General features: G+C 49.2%; 4 protein-coding genes across 4 annotated transcripts; 1 reads left to right on the forward strand and 3 right to left on the reverse strand.

Moving 5' to 3' along the window:
* Window position 1: 1 nt before the first annotated feature.
* On the forward strand, window positions 2–2,926 carry NECHADRAFT_55084 (uncharacterized protein; the record flags this gene model as incomplete). The annotated part of the gene is made up of 1 exon (XM_003040522.1): window positions 2–2,926. One exon carries the CDS (start codon window positions 2–4, stop codon window positions 2,924–2,926), a length of 2,925 nt encoding a protein of 974 aa, XP_003040568.1.
* A 465-nt stretch (window positions 2,927–3,391) lies between these two features.
* On the reverse strand, window positions 3,392–5,312 carry NECHADRAFT_88380 (uncharacterized protein; the record flags this gene model as incomplete). The annotated part of the gene is made up of 2 exons (XM_003040544.1): window positions 3,392–3,457; window positions 3,570–5,312. The coding sequence occupies 2 exons, from the start codon at window positions 5,310–5,312 to the stop codon at window positions 3,392–3,394; spliced, it is 1,809 nt and encodes a 602-aa protein (XP_003040590.1).
* An 11,906-nt stretch (window positions 5,313–17,218) lies between these two features.
* Window positions 17,219–18,539, reverse strand: NECHADRAFT_55092 (uncharacterized protein; the record flags this gene model as incomplete). The annotated part of the gene is made up of 3 exons (XM_003040545.1): window positions 17,219–17,654; window positions 17,705–18,377; window positions 18,428–18,539. Coding segments are annotated over 3 exons (1,221 nt in total), but the record flags the coding sequence as incomplete, so codon positions are not given.
* Window positions 18,540–20,921: 2,382 nt separating this feature from the next.
* NECHADRAFT_88386 (uncharacterized protein) lies at window positions 20,922–22,388 on the reverse strand (the record flags this gene model as incomplete). The annotated part of the gene is made up of 1 exon (XM_003040546.1): window positions 20,922–22,388. The coding sequence occupies one exon, from the start codon at window positions 22,386–22,388 to the stop codon at window positions 20,922–20,924; it is 1,467 nt and encodes a 488-aa protein (XP_003040592.1).
* Between the last annotated feature and the right edge of the window lie 3,455 nt (window positions 22,389–25,843).

The raw sequence follows: 25,843 nt of genomic DNA on the forward strand, positions 1-25,843 counted from the left end.
AATGGCAGAACCCGTCGGAATCACTCTCGGCGTCCTAGGCTTGCTCGGAACATTCGAGAATTGCGTTGAGCTGTTTGCCTACTTCTCCGCATCCAGATCGCTCGGACGCGACTATGAATTTCTTGAAATCGGGCTCGACTTGGAGAAATCCTCGCTGCTACAATGGGCAGAAAGAGTACGGCTTGCGTCGAGCGACTACGACAAGCGTCTGGACGACAAAACCACCCAGGATGCTGTCCTCTCTGCCCTCACCGCAATCAGAGTACTCCTTAGCGAGAGCTCATCTCTCCAAGCTCGATATGGAGTCGAAATTGACCGCGGACAGGCTAAAACCAGCGCACTCTCCGTCTCCAGCCCCGTCAGCCACAGAAGCCTGAACAAGTTCCAGGATCGGGTCGCTTCCCTCAAAAAGAGGATGGAATTGCGACAGTCCAGGACAAGCCCGGTAAGCAAAATACGATGGGTCGTGAGTGACAAGGACAAGTTCACAGAGTTGATCCGCGAGTTGTCCAAATTCGTCGCGAAGCTCCACCATTTCGTCCCGCTTTTGTCGGAGAACACGTCACTCGCTGGCACTGAGCCGAGCCATGGCCCCGATGGTATGATTAGGGAGGACTTACGTGGCATCAACGAAGTCCGAAAGCTTCGACTCATTCGAGACGCAGCGGGTGGCGAGCATGAGGCTGTTGCCAGCTTGGCCGACGAGGAAGTGGTCCGTATGTGCCAACGACGAATTCTCAGAGCGCTCTGGTTCCAGATTATGGATGACAGGAGGGATATGCTCCAGAAGCCACACCACGACACTTTCCTGTGGGCCCTGCAAGAGGGTACTGGGGGCTCGCGGTGGGACAGCATTCCTGAGTGGCTCCGATCTGGCGCAGGAGTTTATTGGCTGTACGGGAAAGCGGGGAGTGGAAAGTCAACCCTGATGAGATACCTGGAAAAGGCCACCGAAACCAAGAAGCTGCTGGATGAATGGGCCCAAGAAAGGGAGCTGGTGATTGTCTCCTTTTACTTCTGGGCCTTGGGCACAGCGGAACAGAAGAGTCAGCAAGGTCTCTTTAGAGCCTTACTCTTCCATCTCCTGAGTGCAGAGCCGGCCCTCATTCCTCGATTGTTGCCCAAGTCGTGGCACGCCGTCTACGACCTAGATTCAGACATGTTCCAAGCGCCATCCACAGCCGAGATGAAACTTGCTTTCGAGACCTTGTCTGATGGAGTTTCGCTCCAGCGACGATTCTGCTTCTTTATCGATGGACTGGACGAGTACGACGGCAACGTCCCTGAGGCTATTGCCTTCATCAAGCGTCTGTCCGGGAACCCTGACCTGAAGATCATCGTGTCTAGCAGACCGCTTCCGGAGTGTGTCAGCGGCTTCATTGGGGCCCCGAAGTTGAGGCTCCAGAACCTGACGCGTCCAGACATCTCGAAGTTTGTCTATGATGAGATTGGCAGTCACCCCTACATCCAGAACCTCATCGAGACGGATGGGGACGAAGCCAAGTCGATCCTGGACGAAATTATCGACAGGTCCTCTGGGGTATTCCTCTGGGTTGCGCTGGCTTGCAAGTCACTTCTTCGAGGATTTGACGAATTCGACAGTGTTGACGAACTGCGAGAGAGAGTCAAGGCGCTCCCACCAGAGCTAAAAGACATGTTTGCCCACATGCTCAGCACAGTCGAAAACAGGCACAAGGTCCAAGCGGCTCGAATCCTCAGAGTTTGCTACTTGAACCATGTGGTGAAGCGGGAGAACGCGAGGCGGAACTGGCGCTGGGTCGCGGACACGGGACATCTCTCGGCAGTGGCATTCGCCATTGTCGAGTCGAAGCAGATGGATGTGGAAAATCTCCCGCCTCAGAGACGCCTGAGCCTAGCTGAAAGGCGAAGGCTGTGTACGACGCTGGAGGGAAGACTTCGAGGGCGCTCTGGTGGTTTGGTGGAGCTGTTTGATGGACAAGGTCTACCATCGAGCCACTGTCTGTGCTCTCCGGACGAGCATATTCCCGACCACGAAGGACTAGTCGATTCAACCGTCGACTTCCTCCACCGCACCGTGTTCGAATTCCTGGACAACGAGGCCGCTTGGAGTCTGGACTATCTCCAGACAGGAGACCCATCGTGGAATGGTTATGCGGTTCTCTGCGCAATTGCCAGCGAGTACGCGAAAGCCATCCGGGACCTATCGGCGGATTCGCCGCGCTACAAGCACGAAATCGCTAGGTCACTTTCTCTTGCTCGGGTGGCGGATCGAGAATCTCCGGCCACGGTCGCCATCGTTCTTTTCCGACTGCAAGGCATCCTGATGAGTCACGACGGGGACGAGTTCCCGGTTGGGGTCTCCGGTCAATTATCCAGCTCGATGACGGACATCCCACCCGAAATCATCCTCGTGCTGGCCGTCGAGGCAGGGATTGTCAACTTCGCCAAGACTTACCTCGCCGCGGCAGATATCCGCGCATCTGAGACAAAACCCCCTTTCTATCCCCTCCTATTTCATGTCCTGACCCAGTTTTTTTTGGAGCAGTTGAAAGGCGACTCTATAGCCTATTCAATCCCGGTGTCTGCCGACATGGTTGGATTTCTTCTTGCTGAGGGCTGCGATCCCAACGAAGAGTTTGCCGACCCATTCGATACCAATACGACACCATGGAAAGAGTGGATGCGGAGCCTCGAAGCCAGGGTGGTTGATATATGTGGGACCCTGCCCATCACGGAAGCCCTCGTGAGTTCCGGTTCTGAACTGGATGCTGGGCTGGCGGGTGATGTCTGGATTGGGCGCGCCGGGAAGTCGATCGACAATATTCTGGGCGCCGAGATGGCGAGGTTGGCATTCCACGACTGGCCCGCAAACCAGAAAATACCAGGCCCGGAGGTGGAGAGGCTGCAATCGCTGTGGACTCTGATCCACAATCGACGGAAGTAGCCGCTGTGAGTTTTGAGACGGAGACGTTGACCAAGACTGCTCAGTCAATTCTGGAATACTGGTACTCCCGACTTATAGATTCCACGTCCTTCCAATTGCGAAATACTCCCTGGAGCCCATTGAAAGTGAATGTGGTTGATGCCACGAGGTCGTCATGGAGGTGAAAATCAGACCAATCGAAAAGATCAGAAGGCAACCGAGCGAGACCTGTCTGACGCATACTGCTCTCGAAATCTAGACCACGGAGAGGGTTTCCCTGTCGGTTCTTGTATGTGCCTTTGAACATCTGTGAGCGCTTTGCAACATGATGGCAGTTGACGCTGGCTTTCAAAGAACGAAGAAGGATAGTGACCATGATCATGTTTCTTTGATGATCTTCCCAGTTGGCATCGCGCCGGCTTCCTCGAGCCCGGACAAATTCGATAGCGGAGAGCCAGCGATTACACTCCCACCGCATGAATTCGTTCACATGAGCAGTTGGCAACACCCAGAATGGGCGATGTGGACCGCGAGGGTGTGATGTAGAAGGATCTACAGTTGTGAATAGTTCCCAAGAGACTCGATATTCTTCTCGAACGCCGAAGCTCGCCTCCATAGAACTGTCCAACGCGAACCCTATTCGAGACTTCATAGCTTGAAATACTTTACAAAGCCGTTTGAGTTTCGGTGCAGATTGGAGCGAGGTCGCCAGCCCGGCGTTGCGATACTGCCGAGCAGCCACGATCCAAGCGTCGAGTAATGAAGATGGACATGTCAGCCCCTCTAGGTTCGGTTCACCGAACAACCCACCGTCCCGCTTCGAGGCTGTCGAAAAGAGGACCTTATTCACGTTGTAACGATGAGCATAAGCAATGCCTCCCTTGCGCAGGGGATGCGATCGGCGAGTCTCCACCCTAGCGCTACCTACTTGGCCGGTAAGATTCCAGTTGAAATGTTCCGACGATATCAGTGGTTTGTCGGCGCTACACCTCATCGAATGGACCCAGGACTCCAAACATCGACTTTTGTGCAAGAATGTGCACTTCTCTGAAGCTGCAGTGTCTTCAAGGCCAACATCTACCCATGTATTGGACAAATCGGCTCTTGGCCAATCCAACACTTGATGAAGGTGAGTTGTAATCTTGGCACGGCATTCTTGAAATGTTGGAGATTTTGCTTCCAGCTTGATGTTCTTCGCGCTGAGTACAATGAACATTCCGCGAAACATGGCGAGTTCGGGTTGCTCAGTATTCTGAGTCATACGGTGCCAAATCGCCTGCAGGTATTCTTGAGGAAGGTAATGATGCATATCCATTCTGTTAGAAACCATCCCCCCGCAGGTTTCCCGTTGGCGACTGTAGGCTTTGCTCTCCACATCATCGAAGGAACGGGGATGATGCTGGATCACATCAGGTGGACAACTGTGACGAATCGCGGGCAAAAGAAGTTGGTTGATCCACATCCGCCGTTCGTCTTTAGTAAGGTAAGTAGTCGTTCGACAGGCGTGGGAAATTCCGGGGAAGAAAACATATACGCCAAATTGAGGAGATTGGCGTCCGCTGCCCAGTCGAAGGTGAGGGATAAGATGCAAAGCTGTTCCTTGGTGGAAGACATGAACGCTGCTTCCAAAATTCCTTGAAGTTGGCGGATGATACGAGACGTAAAACCCACGGTTGATTGATAGACACGAAGCCCAGGAGATGACGCTGTCCACATCCCAAGTACGCTGGATGCTGGGGGTAATTTTTTGAGACCTTTGGATGTTCAAGTTTGGGCGACTGTCTCCACCACTTAGTATCGGAGACCAATCCAGCTGAACCTGTTCGTTTTCGTCTGTCTGAGCCTGAGGTGACGCAGTGCCGATTGCATCTGGTACCGCAAGGTTCCGCCAGTAGTCAGCCATTTCCTTTAGACTGAGCCCGGGCCGTGCACCCTCGTCGGCATTTTCCTCTTCTTCTTCTTCCTCCTCCTCCTCTTCCCCTTGGCAATCGCACAAACGCCCCCAGGCCCTTTCTAAGAAACGTTTTGCCAAGTAGAGATCCGACTCGGAAGGAACACTGGCGTCATTCATGTCCATCTCACTTTCAGCATCTGAGACATTCGATTCGGAGCTGGAGTCTGTTTCAAAAGCGTCTTCTAACTGAGACTCGACATCGGACAGCAATCCACCGCCAGTTCCGTCTTCTTGGCCGGTTGCGTTCTCATCGTCCCGTATTCTACTCGCGTCGTTTTCGACTGCTTCATGTGCATCTGGGTCGGGTAGGGTGCTTGTTCTCTCAGGCAACAACCTCAGTGTGCTGTCTCTCTGTGAGGAACCCGATATAGTAGCATTGTGCAACCGTGAGTCCGAAGTTTCGCAAATGTCATCATCTTCGATCGAGTGATACTGGTCACCATATGGCCCCATCTCGCACGATCTCGACGCCGCGTCTCCTAACGGGCTACTGTACGCAGTCGTGCTGGTAATTCGATCAATTACATAGAAACTGGTCTGTGCACGTTGCTGGGTCGTCCGTGCACGTGTCGCGTCTTATTGTATTTCATCAAATTACCTTAAGACCTCTTGTGAGAAATTACATCGAATCGATTGAAAGAGGAAATCTCATTTTTGATCATTATATCTTTTGGAATACCTTGTAGCCACTTGGCGGAGACCCAAGCCTTTGGCGGATGTCTGGTGCTGCGAACCCCGCTTCAGACGTCATCATCGTCATGGGACGCGAATCGGACGTTCCGGGCGGGGGACATCATCGTCCCCTGCGTAAAAGAGCGAGAACGACGAGGGCAATGCAATCAGAGCAACAAGAATGTGATATGGAATGGCAGGAGGAGGAGAGCAGCGAGGGGGTGCCGAGCAACAATCGACCCAGGAAAAGGACCACGCCTAAGACGGCCGACAGTATGACCGACGCGATTCAGGGCCTGAAACAACTCCTGGAACAAGACTTCAATAAGAAAATTGAAATCATGAAAACAGAGTTCCAGCTCGAGTTCACCAAGCTTAGCGACCGTATGGCTGAGGAAGTGGTTAGGACCACGGCCCGGATGGCACAGGAATTGTCGCAGGTGCGAGAGCAGCTTACTCAGGTTTGCAGCGAGCTGGAGCGTACCCGACTGCAGCTGGATACCGTGAGCGAGGCCCATGCAGCACGATCGCCTAGTCAATCATATGCGGATGCTGCCAGGATGACGCCTATTAGTATTACCACTCAAACTCCATCCACGGTTCGATCGGCAACCCCGGAACTGGTGTTCTACACAGTAGACACATCCAGGGTGCCCGAGGATCATATCGGAGACGCTACGCCAGCAGTGCTTCGCAGAGCCATTGAACAGGAAATGCGAACGTCTAGCGACCAACCTAGTTGGCGATGTGTTGCAGTGACCAGAGATGGACGAAATACTAACCGCCTGAGGGTCATCGGTAGGAATGAGGAAGAACTGAAGAAGATCAAGACCATTATTGAGGGCAAGAAGGCTCCAGGTGCGAGAGTCCTCCGAGACCAACTGTACCCAGTCAAAGTTGACAACATCAACCGTGCGGCCGTCCTCGACCAGGAAGGCAAGGTCCTTCCAGGAGTAATGGAAGCTTTGGGCCAGGAGAATGAAGTCCAGATTGCCAAGAGGGCCTGGTTGAGTCGAAAAGACAGCGTAAAGGCGTACGGATCTATGGTGGTGTACCTCACCAAAAACAGCGATGCCAGGAGACTCCTACAGGAACGCTACTTCCTTGCAGCGGGTGAATCGGCATATACCAGCGCGTTTGAGCGGAGAACCGGACCGATACAATGCTACAACTGCCAGGAGCTTGGCCACAAGGCCTTCTCATGTAGCAAGAAACGGGTATGTGCGAGATGCGCCGTCGAAGGCCACCATCACAGTGAGTGCCAGACGCAGGTACCCAAGTGTGTACCTTGTGGTGGACCGCACGAGTCGTTTAGCAGAAGCTGCCCGAAACTCTATCCTACCCGGCATGAGTAGGATGTTTCAGGTAATCCAATTGAATGTAAGAAAACAGGATATGGTATATGAAAGCCTGATGAACGATAAGCGACTCCAAAATTGTGCAGTTTTGGCGATCTAAGAACCACAGGCACGAAAAGTCGATAGCAAACTACTTATAGTCCCTATGGGGCACCCTAAATGGATCAAAATGGTCCCCATAATTTGGAGAGATGGCAGATGGGCGATCCGGAGTATGTTGTGGGTGAACAAGAATGTGGAGGCGGAGCAGATACCGATTGAGTCACCGGATATGACGGCAGCCGTTATAAGGCTCCCTGAGCGGCTGGTCCTGGTAGTATTAACTTACGTGCTAGGAGGAGATGCTCAGGCGCTACGAGACACTTGCAATATTCTACGCCAGGTTATCATAGACATAAGAAGAGAAGCTGGTAGGGTCGTGGATGTGGTGGTTGCCGGAGACTTTAACCGGCATGACTAGCTCTGGGGAGGAGATGATGTTTCTTTAGTGAGGCAGGGTGAAGCGGACTAGATTATTGACCTTATGCACGAACTTGGCCTCACTAGCTTGCTCCCTAGAGGAACGAAGACGTGGAGTGACGGAGTCTTTGAGATAACGGTCGACTTGGTCTTGGCCTCGGAGGAGTTGACGGCATCAACTGTCCAATGCGCGATTCACGGGACGGAATACGGCTCAGATCATCGGGCGATTAACACGGTCTTCGACATTTCGGTTCCCGGACCAAAACAACAGACTCGGCTTCTCCTGAAGAATGCGCTATGGAGAGAAATCAACGCAAGAATTGCAAGCGCGCTGGAGGCATTGCCGTCGGAAGGCACCGTATAGGAGAAAACTGATAGGCTGATGTCGGTGGTTATGGAGGCGGTTCATTCCCTGGCACCAAAAGCCAAGCCGTCGCCGTACGTCAAATGGTGGTAGACGACGGATCTGACGCAGCTTCGCTAAATATATACGAACTGGAGGAACCGCGCCCGAGCCGAGAGGCGGGCAGGGCAAGCCAGGACGGAGCTGGAAGAGATGGCGAAAGGGGCTGCAAAGCAGTATCATGATGCCATCCGACAACAAAAGAAGAAGCATTGGAACGAGTTTCTGGCGGATAATGATAACATCTGGAAGGCGGCCAAGTACTTGAAGTCTGAGGATGATGCGGCATTTGGCAAAATTCCGCAGCTGGCCAGGGCGGATGGGATAGCCACGACTAACCACAGGGAACAAGCTGAAGAGCTCCTATCCAAGTTCTTTCCTCCCCTGCCGAACGACATCGAAAACGAAGGCCCTAGGCCTCAAAGAGCCCCTATAGCGATGCCAGATATCACAACAGAAGAGGTAGAACGACAACTGTTCGCGGCAAAATCTTGGAAGGCCCCCGGGGAAGATGGACTGCCGATGTTTGTTTGGAAGCAGGTGTGGCTAGTCGTCAAGCGCTGGGTGATGGCAATATTCCGGGCTTCATTGGAAGAGGGAACGTTGCCCCACCAGTGGAGGCACGCAAAGATTATACCGCTTAAAAAGCCCGGTAAAGGAGACTACACGGTGGCAAAGGCCTGGCGACCGATTTCCCTACTGGCTGCACTCGGCAAGGTGTTGGAGTCGGTGGTCGCGGAAAGGATCTCATATGCTGTGGAAACGTACGGCTTGCTCCCGACGAATCATTTTGGAGCCTGCAAGCAACGATCAGCAGAACAAGCGCTTCTGCTCCTGTAGGAATAGATCTATGCCGCTTGGCGACGTGGACGGATCGTGAGCCTGCTTAGTTTCGATGTCAAGGGAGCTTATAATGGAGTGTGGAAGGAAAGGCTTCTTTAGAGAATGAAGGCACGTGGCATCCCGGAGCAGCTAGTTGGCTGGGTAGAAGCGTTTTGCTCTAATCGCACGGCATCGATCCTAATCAACGGAGAGTCATCGGAAATTCGAGACCTACCATAGGAAGGCTTACCCTAGGGCTCTCTGCTGTCTCTAATCTTGTTTCTTTTCTTTAACGCAGATTTGGTATAGCGGCGGATCGACAGTAACGGAGGAGCGATCGCGTTTGTGGACGATTTTATAGCCTGGGTCACAGGGCCAACAGCGCAGAGCAACCGTAAGGGAGTCGAAGTAGTTATCAAAGAGGCTTTGGATTGGGAGAGGAGAAGCGGCGCGATATTTGAGGCGGATAAGACTGCTATCATACACTTCACCCGGAAGGAGTCCAAGTCCGACTCAGAGCCCTTTATGATCAGGGGGCAGATAGTCTAACCGAAAGACCGTGTTAGGATCCTGGGAGTTATCATGGACGCCGGGCTTAAGTACAAGGAATACATCGCCAGGGTAGCATCCAAGGGGTTGAAAGCAGCAATGGAACTAAAGAGGTTAAGGGGCTTATCACCAGCGACAGCAAGATAGCTATTCACAGCTACAGTAGTCCCGGTTGTGGACTACGCCTCCAATGTGTGGATGCACAGGTGCCAGGACAGAATCATGGGACCAATTAACAGGGTTCAGAGAGCGGGAGCCCAGGCTATCGTTGGAACGTTTAGTACAGTGGCGACGAGCGTAGCGGAAGCAGAAGCTCATATCGCTTCAGCACAACAGCGGTTCTGGAGGAGGGCAGCCAAGATGTGGACGGATATCCACGCATTGCCCAGCACCAACCCTCTCCGCAGGATGACATCCCGCATACGAGCGTTCAGAAGGGCTCACCGGTCACCACTCTACCAGGTAGCAACGACACTCGGAGATATACCAATGGAACAGCTGGAAACCATTCAACCATTCGCACTAGCGCCATGGGAAGAAAGAGTGGAAGCCATCACCGACGAGGCAGCCCCAGGAGAGTCAGAAGCAGGCTGGGCCATACGCATCGCAGTGAGCAGCTCTGCGCGAAATGATGTAGTGGGTGTTGGAGGAGCAGTCCAGATTCCGCTTTCGGTGCGAGGCGACCCAAAGCTCGAGACCTTCTCATTTACTCTTGGTATGAGAACAGAACAGAACCCATATAGCGGAGAGCTAGCGGCGATGGTGTATGCCCTAAGGCGAACTCCACCAAGGGTGAAATATCGCAGCTTTGCACTGCTAACGAGCAACAAGGCTGCTGCGCTTACGCTCAAGCAACCCCGTCAGCAGTCCGGGCAAGAATACATACGCTGTATCTACGATTCCATTGAAGACCTGGGGGAAGACGGAAACGTCGTAAGGGTCCTGTGGCTACCCTCAAGCGATGAAAACGAGCTTCTGAAGCAGGCCAAGGCAGAGGCATGGAAGGCAACACAGCAAGGAGCCATTCCTCAAAAGTGGTTTCCTGGCATGAAATCGACAACGCTCAGGGTTGCTCGATTCAAAGTCAACGCCAATGGGTCGTTGCCGGACAAGGTTGGAAGACATTGAAAAAGAGTCGATGCGGCACTCCCGGGGAAACACACGAGACAACTCTACGACCAGCTGTCATGGAAAGAAGCTAGTGTGCTCGCCCAGCTCAGAACAGGCATAGCGAGATTGAACGCATACCTCTTCCACATCAAAGCGGTACCATCGGACCGGTGTGATTGTGGACAAGCGAGAGAGACAGTTGAACATTTCCTCTTCCGATGCCGAAAGTGGACAGCATACCGGACAGAGATGCTTCAATGCACCGATACCCAGAGAGGCAACATCTCTTTCTATCTTGGAGGAAAGTCACCATCTGATGACCAAAAATGGACGCCAAACTTGGAAGCTGTTCGAGCGACAATCCGGTTTGCATTGGCCACGGGCCGCCTTGATGCAAACTCCAGGGGGCAATTTGGTAATAGGTCTTCAGAAACACAACCAAGGTCCCTTATCTTATATAGCCCTTTCCGGGAGTTTAGTGACTAAAGAACATGAACATGCATTTTTTTTTAATGATTAGATCCATATTCCTATTGTATCTACTTGTTAAACTCAACAATCCATGCCGTCATCGCTCGACTGTGACGATTTCCTCCTTTGGATTAGTACAGTTTTTAGAGAGCGTGACGATTTCCTAATAAGGTTAGCATAGATTAGCTATCGCGTATCACCACTAGGTTCGTGCGACTAGATATAAAACGCCGCCCGTACTTTGGGGTCATGTATCCTGTTTCACGTTCGACTTGTTGCATCGAGGACTCCGATCCTAACGACATAAGCTTAAATAGCTATGCCCGAACACATGGCTGCTCAATTCCTTTTTGTTCTTTAGATAATTCTCATCAATTGACTGGCGCCATCACTGATCCCTGTGGAACTAATTGTCTGACATTAGCTGACGAGAATTGTCTAAGTATACCTCCCTCATTTATACGAAACGGCACCATACAAGCACAGAAGGGGGAAAGGTATCCTCAAGAAACCTGCGATTAAAGTAACGTGAACATTTATCACAATCCTCAGGGCCTTCTATCTACTATCAGGCTATCACTCTTTTTAAACTCTACAATATTAATTGCTTTAGTAAAAGTCGGGACATATCACTCGTCGGGGAAGCAACAGTACGATTCAGATTTATTAGCGCTCAAGAACAAGACCTAGGGTTAGGGTTAGGCTTAGGGAGATGCACGGGCCGTAAAAAATGGTATTGGGTGCCATTACCAGTGGTAATTGGTACAGTAGGGTCGGCCTTGGTGGGTTCGATCGCGGACGTTGCCACCCCTCTTCCAATCATTGACCCACCCATGCTGACTGCGGCAGTGTGCCTGAATCCCGTGTAAGTTGCGGACGACGTATGCGCATTCATTGCAACCTAATCCATCTCGGCGAGGCGGCTTAATATATGGTATTGGGTCGGCATCAGGCGGTGGGTATTCCCATAGCTGCATCTCATCCTGATCCTGGACGAGTCCGGGCACCGCCATTATCTCACCCACAATCTTCCTTCGTTCAGATATTGAAAAGGTATGATTATGACGTGGTAGGAGGAGATGGGACTTAGCCTCAGTGGCCAGTATGGCACACTTGCAATCTATGCATGCCATCAGGTTCCACCGCGCCAGGTGAACAAAAGGTCCAATAGTCAACAATGGTCTCTCGACTAGAGACTCAGTGAATAATTGGCCTTGATCCTCAATATGCAAGGTAGACGGCCCAATCGGGGACGGCGGGGCTATAGGCACGTTGTCTGCACCAGAGGCAGTACCCAAATCATTGTCACTGCCTAGAAATTGCAGGTCAGCATCAGCGTCTGCAGGATCAGCTTCAGTCGTCGATGCAAGTTTAGCTCGCTTTCTAATGGAGGGTGATTCGGCTGCGTGTGCTGAAAGACGCCGTTTGCCAGGAGATAGGCCCCCATCAGTGCTCGTGAGTGCGCTTGCAGACCCAGTGGCCTCGTTGTCAGCCAAGGTCTGATCAACTGAGAGCATAGAGTCCTCCTCCCATAGAAAAGCATGCCAGCTGGCTGATACCCTGGCGTAGTTTCGGAGCAACGCAGGCTGTAAGGAGTCCGGATAGGCGCCGTCGAGACCGTATGTCATATGGCGCTGCATAGGCCTATGGCCACTCTGCCAGGCAAACACAGGATCATGCCCCGCCGCCCCAGTCACGTCGTCGTACCGGTTAAAACGCTCGGCGGCGGCACGGACGTGGCGTTCTGTGATGGCGATCGAAATTTGGCGATATAGCTGGACTCCAATGCCGTCGGGAACACCTGGCGTGGCATCACAATGTCGTCGGAGTTCTTTTGTGAAGGTTGAAGAATCCCAGGCTGTACCGATTCTTGATAGAGGCGCAAAGAGCAATACTATACCATTGGTCTCGGAATGGAAACACTTACGCAGTATTGCCAGGGCCAAGGGTCGGATATAGACTAGATAGTGAAGTAAAAGGCGAGAGACAGGTTGAGAGAAGAAGCGAGCGACGCAGAATTCCTGGTTTGTTGCCAGACGGGCCTTGTGATGTCGGGTGACCGAACATATCTGGCCGCCCCAGATATAAATTCCCCGACACCTCGACGAGGTATTGGAGTACTCCACTGTCAGCAGCTCAGAGATCCGCGCGCATTGACCACCATCCAGGTTGCAGAGAACCATAAGTGTCTTCAGGAAGTCATCATGGGCTTCGAGATAGGCCTGGGCAGCCTTAGCATCCCAAGCGCCCTGAGTTCTGGCCTGTGTTCGAACCAGCCCATTAACAGGCGAGATGCATGCCCTTAGCAGGACTTCGAGGTAGGCATCTGCTAGCTGGTTGGTGGGATCAGACACAAAGGAGTAGCCTGAAGTTGTCGTGGCCATCCTATCCCGAATAGAGGTCATATCAATATCAGGAGGCTCCCAGTCGTACATGAGCCGAGCGGAGAGAGCGGTAGCTGACTGAAGCACACCTCGAGCCATGCTACGGAAGTTCCCCATCGATAGCTGTTGATTCCCATCCCAAGACAGGACTTCGCCGTCCTCGCTCCAATGGAAATAGAATACTGCGCCCTGGGACCGTCGAAGAGCAGAGCCATATGACAACAGGCTTAGGAATTCGCCCATAACTGACAAAGTCCCATCGCACATGTATCGACGTCGGGCAGCCAAAAGTCTTGTCAACTGCCCATAGCGAGGTCTTCGGGGAATGCCGATATAACCATGCGAGAACTGAGGCAGTACGGCTTCGAGGAAGATCAGTCGCGAGCAATAGATAAATCGTGATAATATCGGAGTAAACCGGTGAGGCATGAGATATTCGTCACCGTTGGGAGCCGATAACCCACGGACTGCACTGAAGTATACGAGCATCGTCGAGCCTGCAAGGCCATCCTCGAATTCTTCGCAAAGTGCAAAGTAGCAGAACCGGAGCAGAAGATCAACTGCCCGATTGCCGTGTTGCCTCTGCTGGGTAGCACCTGATGACCACGTTGAGGTTGAATCTGTGTCTGACTGGGCGCCTTCCTCCTCACCCGGGGACTCATACTCTTCACCATATTCCAGTTCGTCCTCCTCAAGTGGATCTTGATCCTCGTCTTCGTCCTCATATTCATACTCCTCGTCATCGTCCTCTTCGCCTTCATATTCGTCATCCCCATCAATCACGCTCACTCTATCATCATTAGCATCCTCGGTCTTCCAGATATCATCCCCCCAGAGGTCTAACAGGGCTCTGAGTTGGCGTCGACCAAGACGTCGACCCATGATAGTCTTGGCCGTCGCGGGCAAAATGCGGGATAGACGCAGCCAAAAGCAGACAAAGCGTTTCAACTCTTTCCGATAAAGCTTCTCCGAAGATAGCCTAGAAACCAGCTCAAAGGGTGCCTTGTAAGGTTGGTCTGGAAACCTGCTGCGGAGCCACCTCCTTAAGCACACGTCAGTGCTTCTGGCGGTCTCGCCGCACTGGTCCAGTAGTCGATCTATTGCCTGTATCATAGAAGCCAGCTTCCGCTCCTCACTCGTTGGACTCTTTATGAGTTGCCCGTCGACGATACCAAGAGACAAGGGCCGAGCAGGCTCGCGAGGGGGCAGCGCGGTTAAAGAGACGAGGACATCACGCCGAGCGTCCTCAAACAGCTTTGGCCAGCCAGTGCGACGCAGCCAGTTCGTCAGCAGAATCGAGGGCACAGATTCAGTTGCTCTCTGTAGCTTGAAGCGGTGATTCTCCTCACCTTCTAGCCTGGCACGCTCCTGCGCAAATAAATCCTCTGCAAAATGCCTAACAACATCGGGGCTAGCTTGCAGGAGAACATTGGTATTGTGACGTTTAATCTCGAGCGGATCGTCTGTGACCACAATCCAGGACCTCTTGATGTCGCTGACGGCCCAGCTTTGGAAGGAAATGCCCTGACGAATATGGTCGTGGAGCCAGTGGCGTGTCTGTTGCCGACCTACACGCTCAACCTTATCCTCGTGCTCCTTTCTCACATGGTCGGCGAGTACCTTCTCACTCACTGAGCGGAGGCCGCAGTGCTTGCATGCCGAGCCACGCTGCAGGGCAAGATGCGGGTGAGGCCTGGAGCCGTCGACGCGTAGGGGAAGCAACGCAGGATCCTGTAGCCGCAAGGAACGGATAAACTGATTAAGCCCCCAGCGTTCTTTCTTAGAGATATCGTGTTTCTCCCTAAGATGTCTTGAGACGCGGTCGCTCTGGGGGTTAAGGGCAAACCCGCATCTGGTACAGAGGATGGCGTGCTCTGGCTCATTGAAGTGTAGGCCAAGCTTCTCCAACCACCGAAGCTCCTTGCGTGATATGTCCATCATAGGGCAGGTAAGTAGGAAGGTAGAAATGCTATTTCTAGGAGAAGAGAGTGTGATGAGAGCTTTTAGTGACCTTTGTTGGTAGTCAAATGATGATGGTGGGAGTTACGCGTCTGGCATCTTGCTAGCCCCTTGGAAACGGGGCGCGTTTCTGCTAGTGCGAGAAACGGGGCCCGTTTCCAGGGGCAAAATGGAAGAACGAAGCTGCTAAAACGTGATTGGCTCAGAAGTGGAAACGGGCCCCGTTTCCACTCTACATTCCTGAGTAGGCGTATTCTCTATAGCGATCTAATTTCTTAGGCAAGGCTAGGCAATAAAGGCTATAAGAATAATAAAATAAATAAGGCATGATTTTAAATTCAAAATAGTTAATAGTATCGCCTAGTCTAATAGTAGCTAGCTATTTCTTAGAAAGGATAAGATAGCTAGATATATTAGTAAAAGAATTTTTATAAGTCAAAGATTAGTATACGCACGCAAAGTAATCAAGGTCGTAGATATGGCCTTAAGGATAAGACCAACGGAGGGGAGATATTATATCACGGCTCGGGAAGCCTCCCGGCCACGTAATAGGAAGGATCTGCCCTACCCCACTAATCACAAACGGATCAAATAGATCGCGCTCTACAGGCTATAATCCCCCTAATCCATTAAATAAGATCATGACGGCTTGGACCCTATAAGCTATAATCTATTATAATCCGCCTTATCACATAGAGTATATAATATATACTTATTATACTTCCTTATATAATAGCTACCTTAGCTATTAACATAACTTAGTTATACTTAATACCCTTAAGCATATTACTAGACGTAATAACGCCTTTATTTAAACCACGCGACTATCCCCACTGCTAATATAAACCCAATACGATCGGTTTATCCCTTAGATTCAACCACACCGTCACACTAACCATAACCCTAAGCGAATAAACCATCCTAATAAAAATTCAATCAAAATAGCTTTAAAAATTCATAACTAATTCTAGAAAAATACTATAAAGAAAAGGACTTTATTTTTAAAGTCCCCATAGCTTAAAGTTATATATACCTTCTCTTTATAACCCTAACCCTATTAGAACCCTGTTTTTAAGAAAATATCGGCTAGTCAGAAAAAAAACCATTAGATACCCTATAGTCTACTAGTATTAAAAATTTCCCCCGTAGTAAAAAAACATCGATAGCTTAGCTAACGTTTTTCATAGGTAATAGGGCTCTCTTTCTTCGTCGCGCTCGTAAATGCTCGATGGCCTATAACTTTTTAGATAGTTTTTTCTACGATCTTACGCTCTCGTTAGGGCTAGAGTTCTCCTATTTCCTACGTTGCTTTATTATGTTTTTATATTTGCTTTATTTAACCCCCCGTGAATACGCCTAGAGTATAATTGATTAGTCAGTGAATCATAGCTAGTAACAAAAGAGATAAGGTAGCTTACAATCAAAGCTTGGGATTCAAAGGATCCCGAGTGAGAGAGAGGCTGTCATAAATATTCAGATCCTTTCTCCATCGTCTATTAGATAAGACTATGAATGTAATTTGTCAATTGAGTAGTCCTATTCCCTTTGTTCTTTTCCCCCCTTCCCCCCGGGGGGGAATCCCACTGTACCGGATCAACGTTGTAGCGGTTCGGCTGGGTCTCTTATCTTATCATTAAAGTGGAGATAATAGGGGTTTTGCAACATAAACTGATCCTGATTGGCTTGCAGAGATTTAACAGGGATTCCGTCTGCCCCATAGCCTGACCGGGGTATAACTTAGACTTACCCTATATATTCATATTATTGACTTAAATAAAGAATAAAAGGTTTACTAAAGATATATAAATATTAAATTTATTTTCGTTAAATTTATTAACTTTTTCTCTATTAATTAATATGCTTTTTACTTTATGCGTCGTTATAGCGGATTTTTGGTTAATTTAATCGCATTTCTTACCGTTTCGGAACATACGTGCTAACCCGCAACCCGAAGCCCAACTTTGATTTGAGGAGCAAGAACTCAATGACAAGATGCACTGAGTCGTGCAGCTCTTTATACACAAATGAAAGCGTTGCCTGTTCTAGGCAGTAGCAGCTGCCCTGCAGGCAGCTGCACTAGTGGGGCCAGGACTTGATTTGCGACACATGTCATATGTATTTGATTCTCTGAACAACCCGTCACTCCCTGACCCCATGATCTCCATATGATCACAATGAGATATCAGACCTTGAGCTCTTTTGGTCAAGATCTCTCGCAGAGACCAAATGTATCTCATCGTTATCCCCGCTCTCAACAGCATATGTCCTCTGAATGGTGATTCCACCGGCTTCATTCCGCCGTTGAGAGGTTTCGACGTATGTGTCTCTCTGCACATCTGATCCCAACACCCTCCTCCTGATGTTCGACAGCTCAGTCTCATCTCTCCCTGCCTGACTAGAGTAGTATTTCTGGGATGTACCCAAAATCCTTGGGAATAGTCGGCCGAGAAGGAATCTTAGAGATGGTAAACAGGCGCAGATAATTCCGACGTTTATCTCGATGCCAGACCATATAGTGATGCCAACAAAATCCCGCGTGGGGTTAGGAATGTTGAGTGCGAATTTGATCAGGGAGTGTAGACGAAGGATACTCATGATTGTGACACTAGAACGAGGTTAGATTGCTTCTGGGTATACTGAACAGCGAGAACCTACAAAGTCCCAAGGCAAAACATAATACCAACTCCAACCTTCTTTTTCCAAGACAAGTTCAGAGACCTGAGCTGTGATAAAGGGATTATTAACATCCAGATGTCGGTGGCAATACTCAGAGCTGCATAGCTCCAAGCCGTGGCATTCGCATCGGTGCAATGCCCCTGATGCTCACCATCCCATCCATTCCAGAAGTAGCTAATAGGCCGACATTGGAAAGCAATAGCAAGACAAAACGCAATGCCAAATAGGGCAGTAAATATAATAGTGCCCCATAAGATCCGGCGGACAAGTTGAGCCGGGAAGATGCGAAGATAGAAGAAAAGCAGTGAAAGCTTAAGCATGGTAATCGCAGCAGTGTAGGCGAGGCTAGCAGCATATATATATATGCCGAAAGCAGTAATATCAGACGGGGATACCGTCCATATGTCTCGACCGAGCCCGTGGCCTACGACGCCACAGACTACAAGGAGCATCTGTACAAAAGACAGCAGGTAGCTGACGAGGATGGACCAGTCATCGAGCCAAATCGGAATGCCCCAGAAGGGCTTGACAGAGAATCTCTCGATAATGAAAAGCGTAGAGATGACTGCAAGTGTGATAAAATGTGCAACACACGCCCGTGACTTCTCGTGGATGGGAGCGCCGCAGCCGGTCCTTGTTAAATTGGTGGCAACTTGATGGGCGTTAGTGAGCAAAAGACGCAATAATTTGGACAACACATACCAAGAGATTCCTTGACAGTGCAGCTCTCCATAACACAGCCCGCCACCTTACTCTGGACGGCTTTATTGGAGCAGAGACAAGTTTCGTCGATGCTCAGGCATGGTGAGTCGGCGATGGCAGTAGCAATGCACTTGGACTGGAGGAGCAGATATTGATCAAAGGTTAGATGAGTTGTCTTCGCTCGAGGAGCGTGGAATCAACAAACTTACGGCGCAATCAGGCATCTCAGCAGGCGCAGAAGGTGATGTCGCCACGGTCCCTGGAAGTGCCAGGAGGGAGAACCACAGGAACAGTGGCCAAAGGACTTTCATTTCGAGTATTCGAAGCGGCCAACTGCTGCTGTTGACGGTCGCGATGACTAGGAGGACAGAGAGTGATATTCATCATCCGCTTGCGCAGATTGCTGTACTGATTAAATATGGTTATGGGAACTTGGCACGATCAGGGCACCAGCAACACAAATATATAATACAGTACAACACAGGAATTTTCCCCTCACCCACAGACCATAAAGCTAGAGATTACAGCATTTGTGTGGCGTGTGCCACGTCAGGGCCCATGAGTCGAAGGTTACAAATGAGAGTCCGGACGAGTGAATGCTGCGTTAAATAAGCTCTGGCAGTGAGACGGAAAGCTCCGGGGGGATGAGAAGGGATCTCGGCTATACAGTATCGAGTTAGTATCTCCTCGAGTGCGGAGCGGCTTGTGGAGCCTGGCTAAGCAAATAGCCGGAAAGAAGCTAGTAAGAAGTACTTATATCAGAGTGGTCTTCAGTCCTAGCTATATGTACTTCTTAACTTGCAGTGACTGGGGTCCAGCCCCACAAGCCGCTCCGCGCTCGAAGAGATACTGGACTTAAGACTTAGACCATGGCACAAGTTAAGCTGGGCGACCGTCCTAAGACCAAGTGGATGGCCACCATTCCCGTAACCCGGCTAGGATCAAGCCAATTTGACTGTGTTCTAAATATTCGAGGAGGACAAGCAGCGTAGCATAGGTACAAGCAAGTCCTGTTACCACAACCAAGACTCGACTGTGACAGTATCGTCCTCACCCCTGGCATTTAGCATTGTGTCTTGCAATGAGTAGAAGGAATAAGAATAGGTTATGCAAGGCCTTATCCCAAACAATGACAAGTAATAACAGGGTGATGGAGGAAAGTTGCTGGAAAGTGATGTATCATGTGACACGGGTACGATTAGGGGGTATATTCCAGCCAGGGCGGGGTCTCTGACTCGATAGTTGGAGCAATGTAACCTAACTTTAAATAAAAAGGTGTCAACAATTGCGGATCCCACCGTAACGACCCATCGCCAGACCAACCAGAGGCATGCTCAGACAACACTTCCGGTGGCGACGCCGCGCAGGCCTCGGCCGGGACCGATCCAGCTGCACCAGCAATTAAATGGCTGGAGTCGAGACCAAGCAAGCCGAAACCCTAAATTCTACTAACGTGACTATTTCGTGTTATGTATCGCCTTGAGTGCGTTAAGGCTACAGCCGGTTACTCGACCCACATGACCTTAGTCGCGGCGTGGGTACGGGAGGGGTACGGCATAGTGCTCCATTAAATTATTTCCACCTAAAATACGGAGGTCGATTTCAAAAGTTTTGTCCTAGAGCTATTAGCGCCAAGGCCGCTCATCCCTGTCGGTACCTGAGGTACTTTGATATAAATCTCTTCAGTTATTCACTCCTTGAAGCTATAGGGCGATTATTGAAGCCCAGGGGGAAATCTGGTGAAGCCTAGCGGACCGCATTCTTGGAAGATAGGGGCTTCAAAAGCAAAGAGAGAGGGTCATAAGTACCGATGTAACTGGGCGCTTAGAAAACCTCCTCTGATTGGCTGATGCATTTATGTGGCTTGGTGGCCAGGACAAGACTTTTGAAATCGTCCTCCGTACCACAGGAATCGTTCCCTACCACTCCTTCATTATTGCCACAGGGGCATCATCGCGGCTACTATACACGTCAAAGCGCACATACTAAAGAGCGACAGTTTAATCAGATAGTTAATCCACCTTTTACAGGGGACCCCAACTTGCCTGCCCTTAGTGAGGAGGATCAGGCCCTCCTCTCCATGGACCGTTGCAGAGCCTAACCCTTGAGCTGGTCCGTGCTGCGGCAAGTGCCGCTCGATCCGGGGCTGCATATCTGCACCCCACTGCCTCCGTGGGGCCAGACGAGGTCCCTGAGCCAATAGTGGTGCCTCTGCAGGCCCATTCTTCATTTGGTGGATAGGTGTCGCATATCACCACGAGGTCCGTGCGACTGGATATGAAACGCGGCCCGTACTTTGGGGTCGTGTATCCGGTTTCACATCCAGCTTATCGCATCAAGGATTCTAATCCTAACGATATAAGCTTAAATAGCTATGCCCGAACACATGGCTGTTCAATTTCCTTTGCTCTTCAGATAATTCTCATAAATTGACTGGTGCCATCAATGATCCCTGTGGAGCCGATTGTCTGACATAGTGCTATTTCATTCCAGTCTAAACGAGCGTAATCTTCCGTTGGTTTCGCGGAATCGGGTCCCTTCCATTTTCGTCTTCCTGTGGCTTAGTTTGAAAGTATCCGACCCTGCGAAATGATCCCTCACCAGTGTGCTTGACGATGAGCCCTTCAGTGCTAGTGAAACTTATCCGTCTAACTTCCAAACCATATAACCTTTCCTCGTATGGCACATATCTCAGGTCCCACTTGACGTCGATGGTGGCAACAGTCCGTGAACCATCAAGCACAACCCATTTTCGGCTAGTCCTTGACCAGCCAATTGCAAGCAAAGCTCCAATAACTGACAAGCTTCCCTCTTTAACCGTACCATATTCGACCGTCGTCGCAAGTGTGACGCGATAATTCTCCACGCGCAACAAAACAGGATCAGAAAATTCTGCGGGTAGTAATTCTGGCCAGCAGACGCGACCGCGGGCGAGATGCCAAGACCATGTTGGCGACAGTTTCTCGTCGGGTGGAAGATCAGGGCAGGTTTCTTCACCGTGACCAGCCTCAACGTGCCATAGTAGCATAAAAGGCATGCCCTGTCTCCATAGTCCAGCCATGTACTGATGGGGCTTTGCACCCAGCCGTTCCGCGTACTCTTCTGCCAGAGCCGCAATGGCTGGTAGTCGGTCTTTAGGGTCCGTGATAAATCGAGCGGTAAACCGTGAAACCTCGCACTGCCAATCATACAGCGCTTGCACGTCCTCTACACTTGAGTCAAATTCGATTTCGTCCTCCTCGAGGGATCCTCCGTCCATCCTGTAACCGTGCGAACATTTCCAAATCATTTGTGAGCTGCCGAATCTCAGGAGTCGCGGTGAGAGCTTGTGCTCCTGCATTGTCCACGCGCGCGAGTCAATCGGTTCCGGCTTGACACGTCTCATGTCTCCTTCGCAGCAAAACACAGTTTGCGAGGTTGGGTGCTTCTCGTGGCCTATGTTGCGCCAAGGAATTGCGTATATGTTGCCGTAGCAGGACGCAAGATCTCGTTCGTGAATAAATCCTTCATTGCTTCCAGAGGCTCTGGCTGCCGAGATAGTGACAGTGGCGTTCCTGTAGATCTGCCACATTTTCGATATCTCTGAGCTCTTCTCGTCGAGATCATCCTGAATGATGCAAAGAGAATCCACCCATAGGTATTCCAATCCCAGAGCTTGAGTCACCTCAATCGAGTCCTGTAAAGTCTTTGATAGTCGGGCGATTAAAAAGCCTTCTCCCTGCTCAGCCAGGCTAGCTTGGGTTGTTTCGACGTCGTTCCTCGCGGTTTTGCCCCAGCAGTAGCTCAAGGCCGCGTAGGGTCTAGTCGGTTTGTTGCTCGTTTCCTCGATGCGGGCTCTTCCGGAACTATGATGTCCTACGTAAATGAGTCGCTTGGGTTTAGGTCTGACGTCATGGGAGTCAAGTTCGATGTTGCATTCGTTGTGAGATTTCTGACAATCCCGTAACCAGGACCGTGCCATGTCCAGGCTAGCTCTGGGCTGTAATGGTTGATTTCGGATATATCTACTTGGTTCCCCATCTGAAAACAGTCAGCCCCTCAATATTGAAAGTAAGAACTCAGTGGTATTTACTGGGACTTGCAAAAAGTGTCATTCGTTGTGACAGCCCAATTTCGCTGCCATCATCCGTTTCCCACTGGAATTCCAAGTATGATAGGCCATCGATCCTCCAATTAAGTCGAAGTATCCAATAGGCTAATTGTTTGGGCTCACATAATGGATTGAGAGGATAAAATACTTGAAGTCGTCCATTGATCGAAGAGCTACAAAGCTCCCTGAGGAATCCAGTGACTGGATAGATGTCATTCCTTTCAGTCTGATAGAGATTCTGGAGTTGTGTGCAGAAAAACAAACAACCGCTGTTGGAAAATTCGCACACTTGTTGGAGAGAGAATTTAAACCAGGAGTCGAGGTAACTTCCACTTTCTCGTTGCTCGGGACTGAAAACAAGCTTGCGACAGGATCGACAAGAATGAGGCTTAACGCCTCCAGGAAGACGCCGTGGCTGTTGACCATCCATAGAGAAGTGGCGACACTTTTTTGTTTGTCTAACTCTGGGGGAAGCATCAGTTTTGGAAATGGTGGAGTTGGGCTTTTCAGGTAGCAATGCAGATACATACCTTGTCGCCACACGATATTTGCCAGCTTTTCCAGCTTGGCTGCCTCACCTCTCCGATCTTTTACCGGCAGCAACTCGTCCTATCAACGGCATTGAGCGGTCCCCCAACTTAGGGCCGATCAGCATTTCATTGCCGTTTTTCCTCTGAGCAGAACCATGACAGTTTTTGTCTGGCCGCTGTCTGGTCACAGCGAGCCATTAGGCAAAACCCGGCTAAATCTTAGGAGCAGAAAGTTGACAAAAAAAAATAATCACTGTGCCTCAACTCTATTTAATTATGTCTTGCAATATCGAAAAAGCCATTTTCCCCTTATTCCTGCCCTCGTTGTGATGTTATCACACACGCAAGTTGTCAACCTCGTCGTCGCTCTGTCGTCCGGTGGCCAATCAGAATTTCGCGGTCAAAACTAAACTGCTGTACCTTCTGTGCCAATAACCACTGATGTAAACATTGTCTGGGTAAGTCTCCAGGAGTTCTTTAAACCTGACGCAAACCGCCGAATGCTCAATCAATCGGACGAGCAGGCCTGACTCGGGCTGATGGGTACTGCTTTTTCACCTCCCCTCTGTCTTGGGGCTTGCTATAGCAGATCAGCCACGGAAAAAGTTGACCTTGGCTAGCTAATCCCACGAGTGCCCAGAAAGCTGCAACGCATACCTCGCCCCACCTTAACCACATAATAGCCTTAGTATAAGCGGGGTACGAAAAGTTTAATTAATAAAGCTATCACAGCTAAAATCACATATAAATTATTTTAAACTAAATAATAGCTACGCTCTTAATTCCACGAGAGGCATAAGCCCTTAATGTGACGATCGTAGGATTCCCAAGGGATAAACCGGTCGTACTGGTTTATGTTGGCACTGGATTATGTTGCGTAGTCTTGAACGGGTGATGTAAGTCACGTCTGGTAATGTGCTCAAAGGTATTGAGTGTAACCAAGTTGTATTGATAGCTGAGGTAGCTACTACATAAGAAAGTGCAATGAGTGTGTTCTATATACTTTGGGTGTCGGTTGTGATCACTCCGCCCATTGACCCTGATCATGGTGATCGTGTAAGTGATCAGGGTGACCAGTGAGGTGATCACCGTGATCATTTGGTGTCGAGGGTGATCATTTGCTTGATTGGTGAGGAATTGTGGGGTCCCGCTTGTGCACGTGACGGGTGCATGTCAGGTCGTGACACTTAATGCCTATAATAATAAGAGCTTTATTAAGGAAGATCATAGCTATTAAATGCACCCTAATAACCCGACCTAGGTGGCTATTTTTCTAGCCGATAAGGCCCGCGGCACTAACTTTAAACCCTTCCCCGTAGAGATATATAACTTCTATATTAATATACCGCCGCTATCGCCGCTATAGCTATTCTAGCTTTTCCTTTCTATTTCCCTCGTTAAGAGATAAGTCTAATATACTTAAAGCTAGCTTCTTTAGCTTAAGGAAAATAAAGTTATTAATAGCTAGAATCACTTAATAATAAAGAACATAAGGCTACGAGCTTAATAAGGGACCTCTATTATAGAAGTATATATATAGCTTAGAGTGCTAATTTATATAGGTTTATATAAGGAAAGGATTATTAAGAGCTATTAGAGTACTTTAAAGCTGGGGGAATAATGCCTTTTATACTTAATTATTAAGTTTTTACCTTATTAGAAGTTTTAGATCCTTTATTACTACCTTTACCCTTTTAACTATACTAAGATTAATAAGACTAAGCCTCTTCTAAAGGTATTCTAAGCCTATAATAAGTAATTTAATTATATATAAGCTATATTAGCAGAGATCTTTATCCCGGGCTTTTATCTCGCTATAAATAAGTATATAGTCCGCTTTATAGATAGGTCTAATAAGATAATAATTATTAAAGGCAAGCCTATTCCTCGAGGCTTTAAGATCTAGGTTATTATATAGTATAGGTTTTTTATCTATTAGTTCTAGTATATCACGGGCATATAATATAGCGCCATTGGTATTAAACTTTCTCCCGCAAAGCGCCGCCGCATGCAAGGATCATAAGAGACATAAGGAGGCTCCTTAGATAAGCCTATCGCCTTAAACTCGACTTAAAGCATCGTCGTAGCTCTAGTAAATACACTACTAAAAGCAATATACTACGTCTTTATTAATAATCTCTTCTTATTATTAGATCTCTTCCGTAGCCTCCGCATATATAGCTATAAAGCCATAGGCATAGCTTAAGCTAATAGCGGTATTAATAAGGAGCTTATTTACGATCTTAGAGGCGATAAAAGGCTAAGTACTAGCTATGACTTTAATTAGGTTAAGGTAATCCCTATAGCTAATAATTAGGTATTACGCTAAGATGCTTTTATATATAAATCTCACTAATTTATCTTCCCTTTATCTCATAAGGTTAACTAAGTCGCTTAGAAAGATAATCGCCTTATCTTATTCTTTATAACTATCTTTTCTAGCGAGGAGCATATTAAATGCCATAGGAAAAAGCCCTCCTCTAATAAGCCTAAGGCCTATTAGATCCGCCGCTTCTTTAGCGATAAAGCTATTAAGGATATCTCTAACCCTATTATTACCACTAAATATAATAATAAGATATATTATATTAATTAGGGTAATTAATTAAGGTTATATTATGCATATAATTATCCCTTATGCCGCGGCCCTTAGTAAGCTCTTTGCTAGACCTTTTTGCTTAATATTATACTTATTAATAGCTATATTATTTAATTATAGGGTCCTAAGCTAAATTAGAAGCGATTTATAACTTAGAGAGAGTAGCGAGAATATATTTATAATAAGTTATTTAATGC

Source organism: Fusarium vanettenii (genome assembly GCF_000151355.1).
Source record: "Fusarium vanettenii 77-13-4 chromosome 14 genomic scaffold NECHAsca_62_chr14_1_0, whole genome shotgun sequence".
NCBI lineage: Eukaryota > Fungi > Ascomycota > Sordariomycetes > Hypocreales > Nectriaceae > Fusarium > Fusarium vanettenii.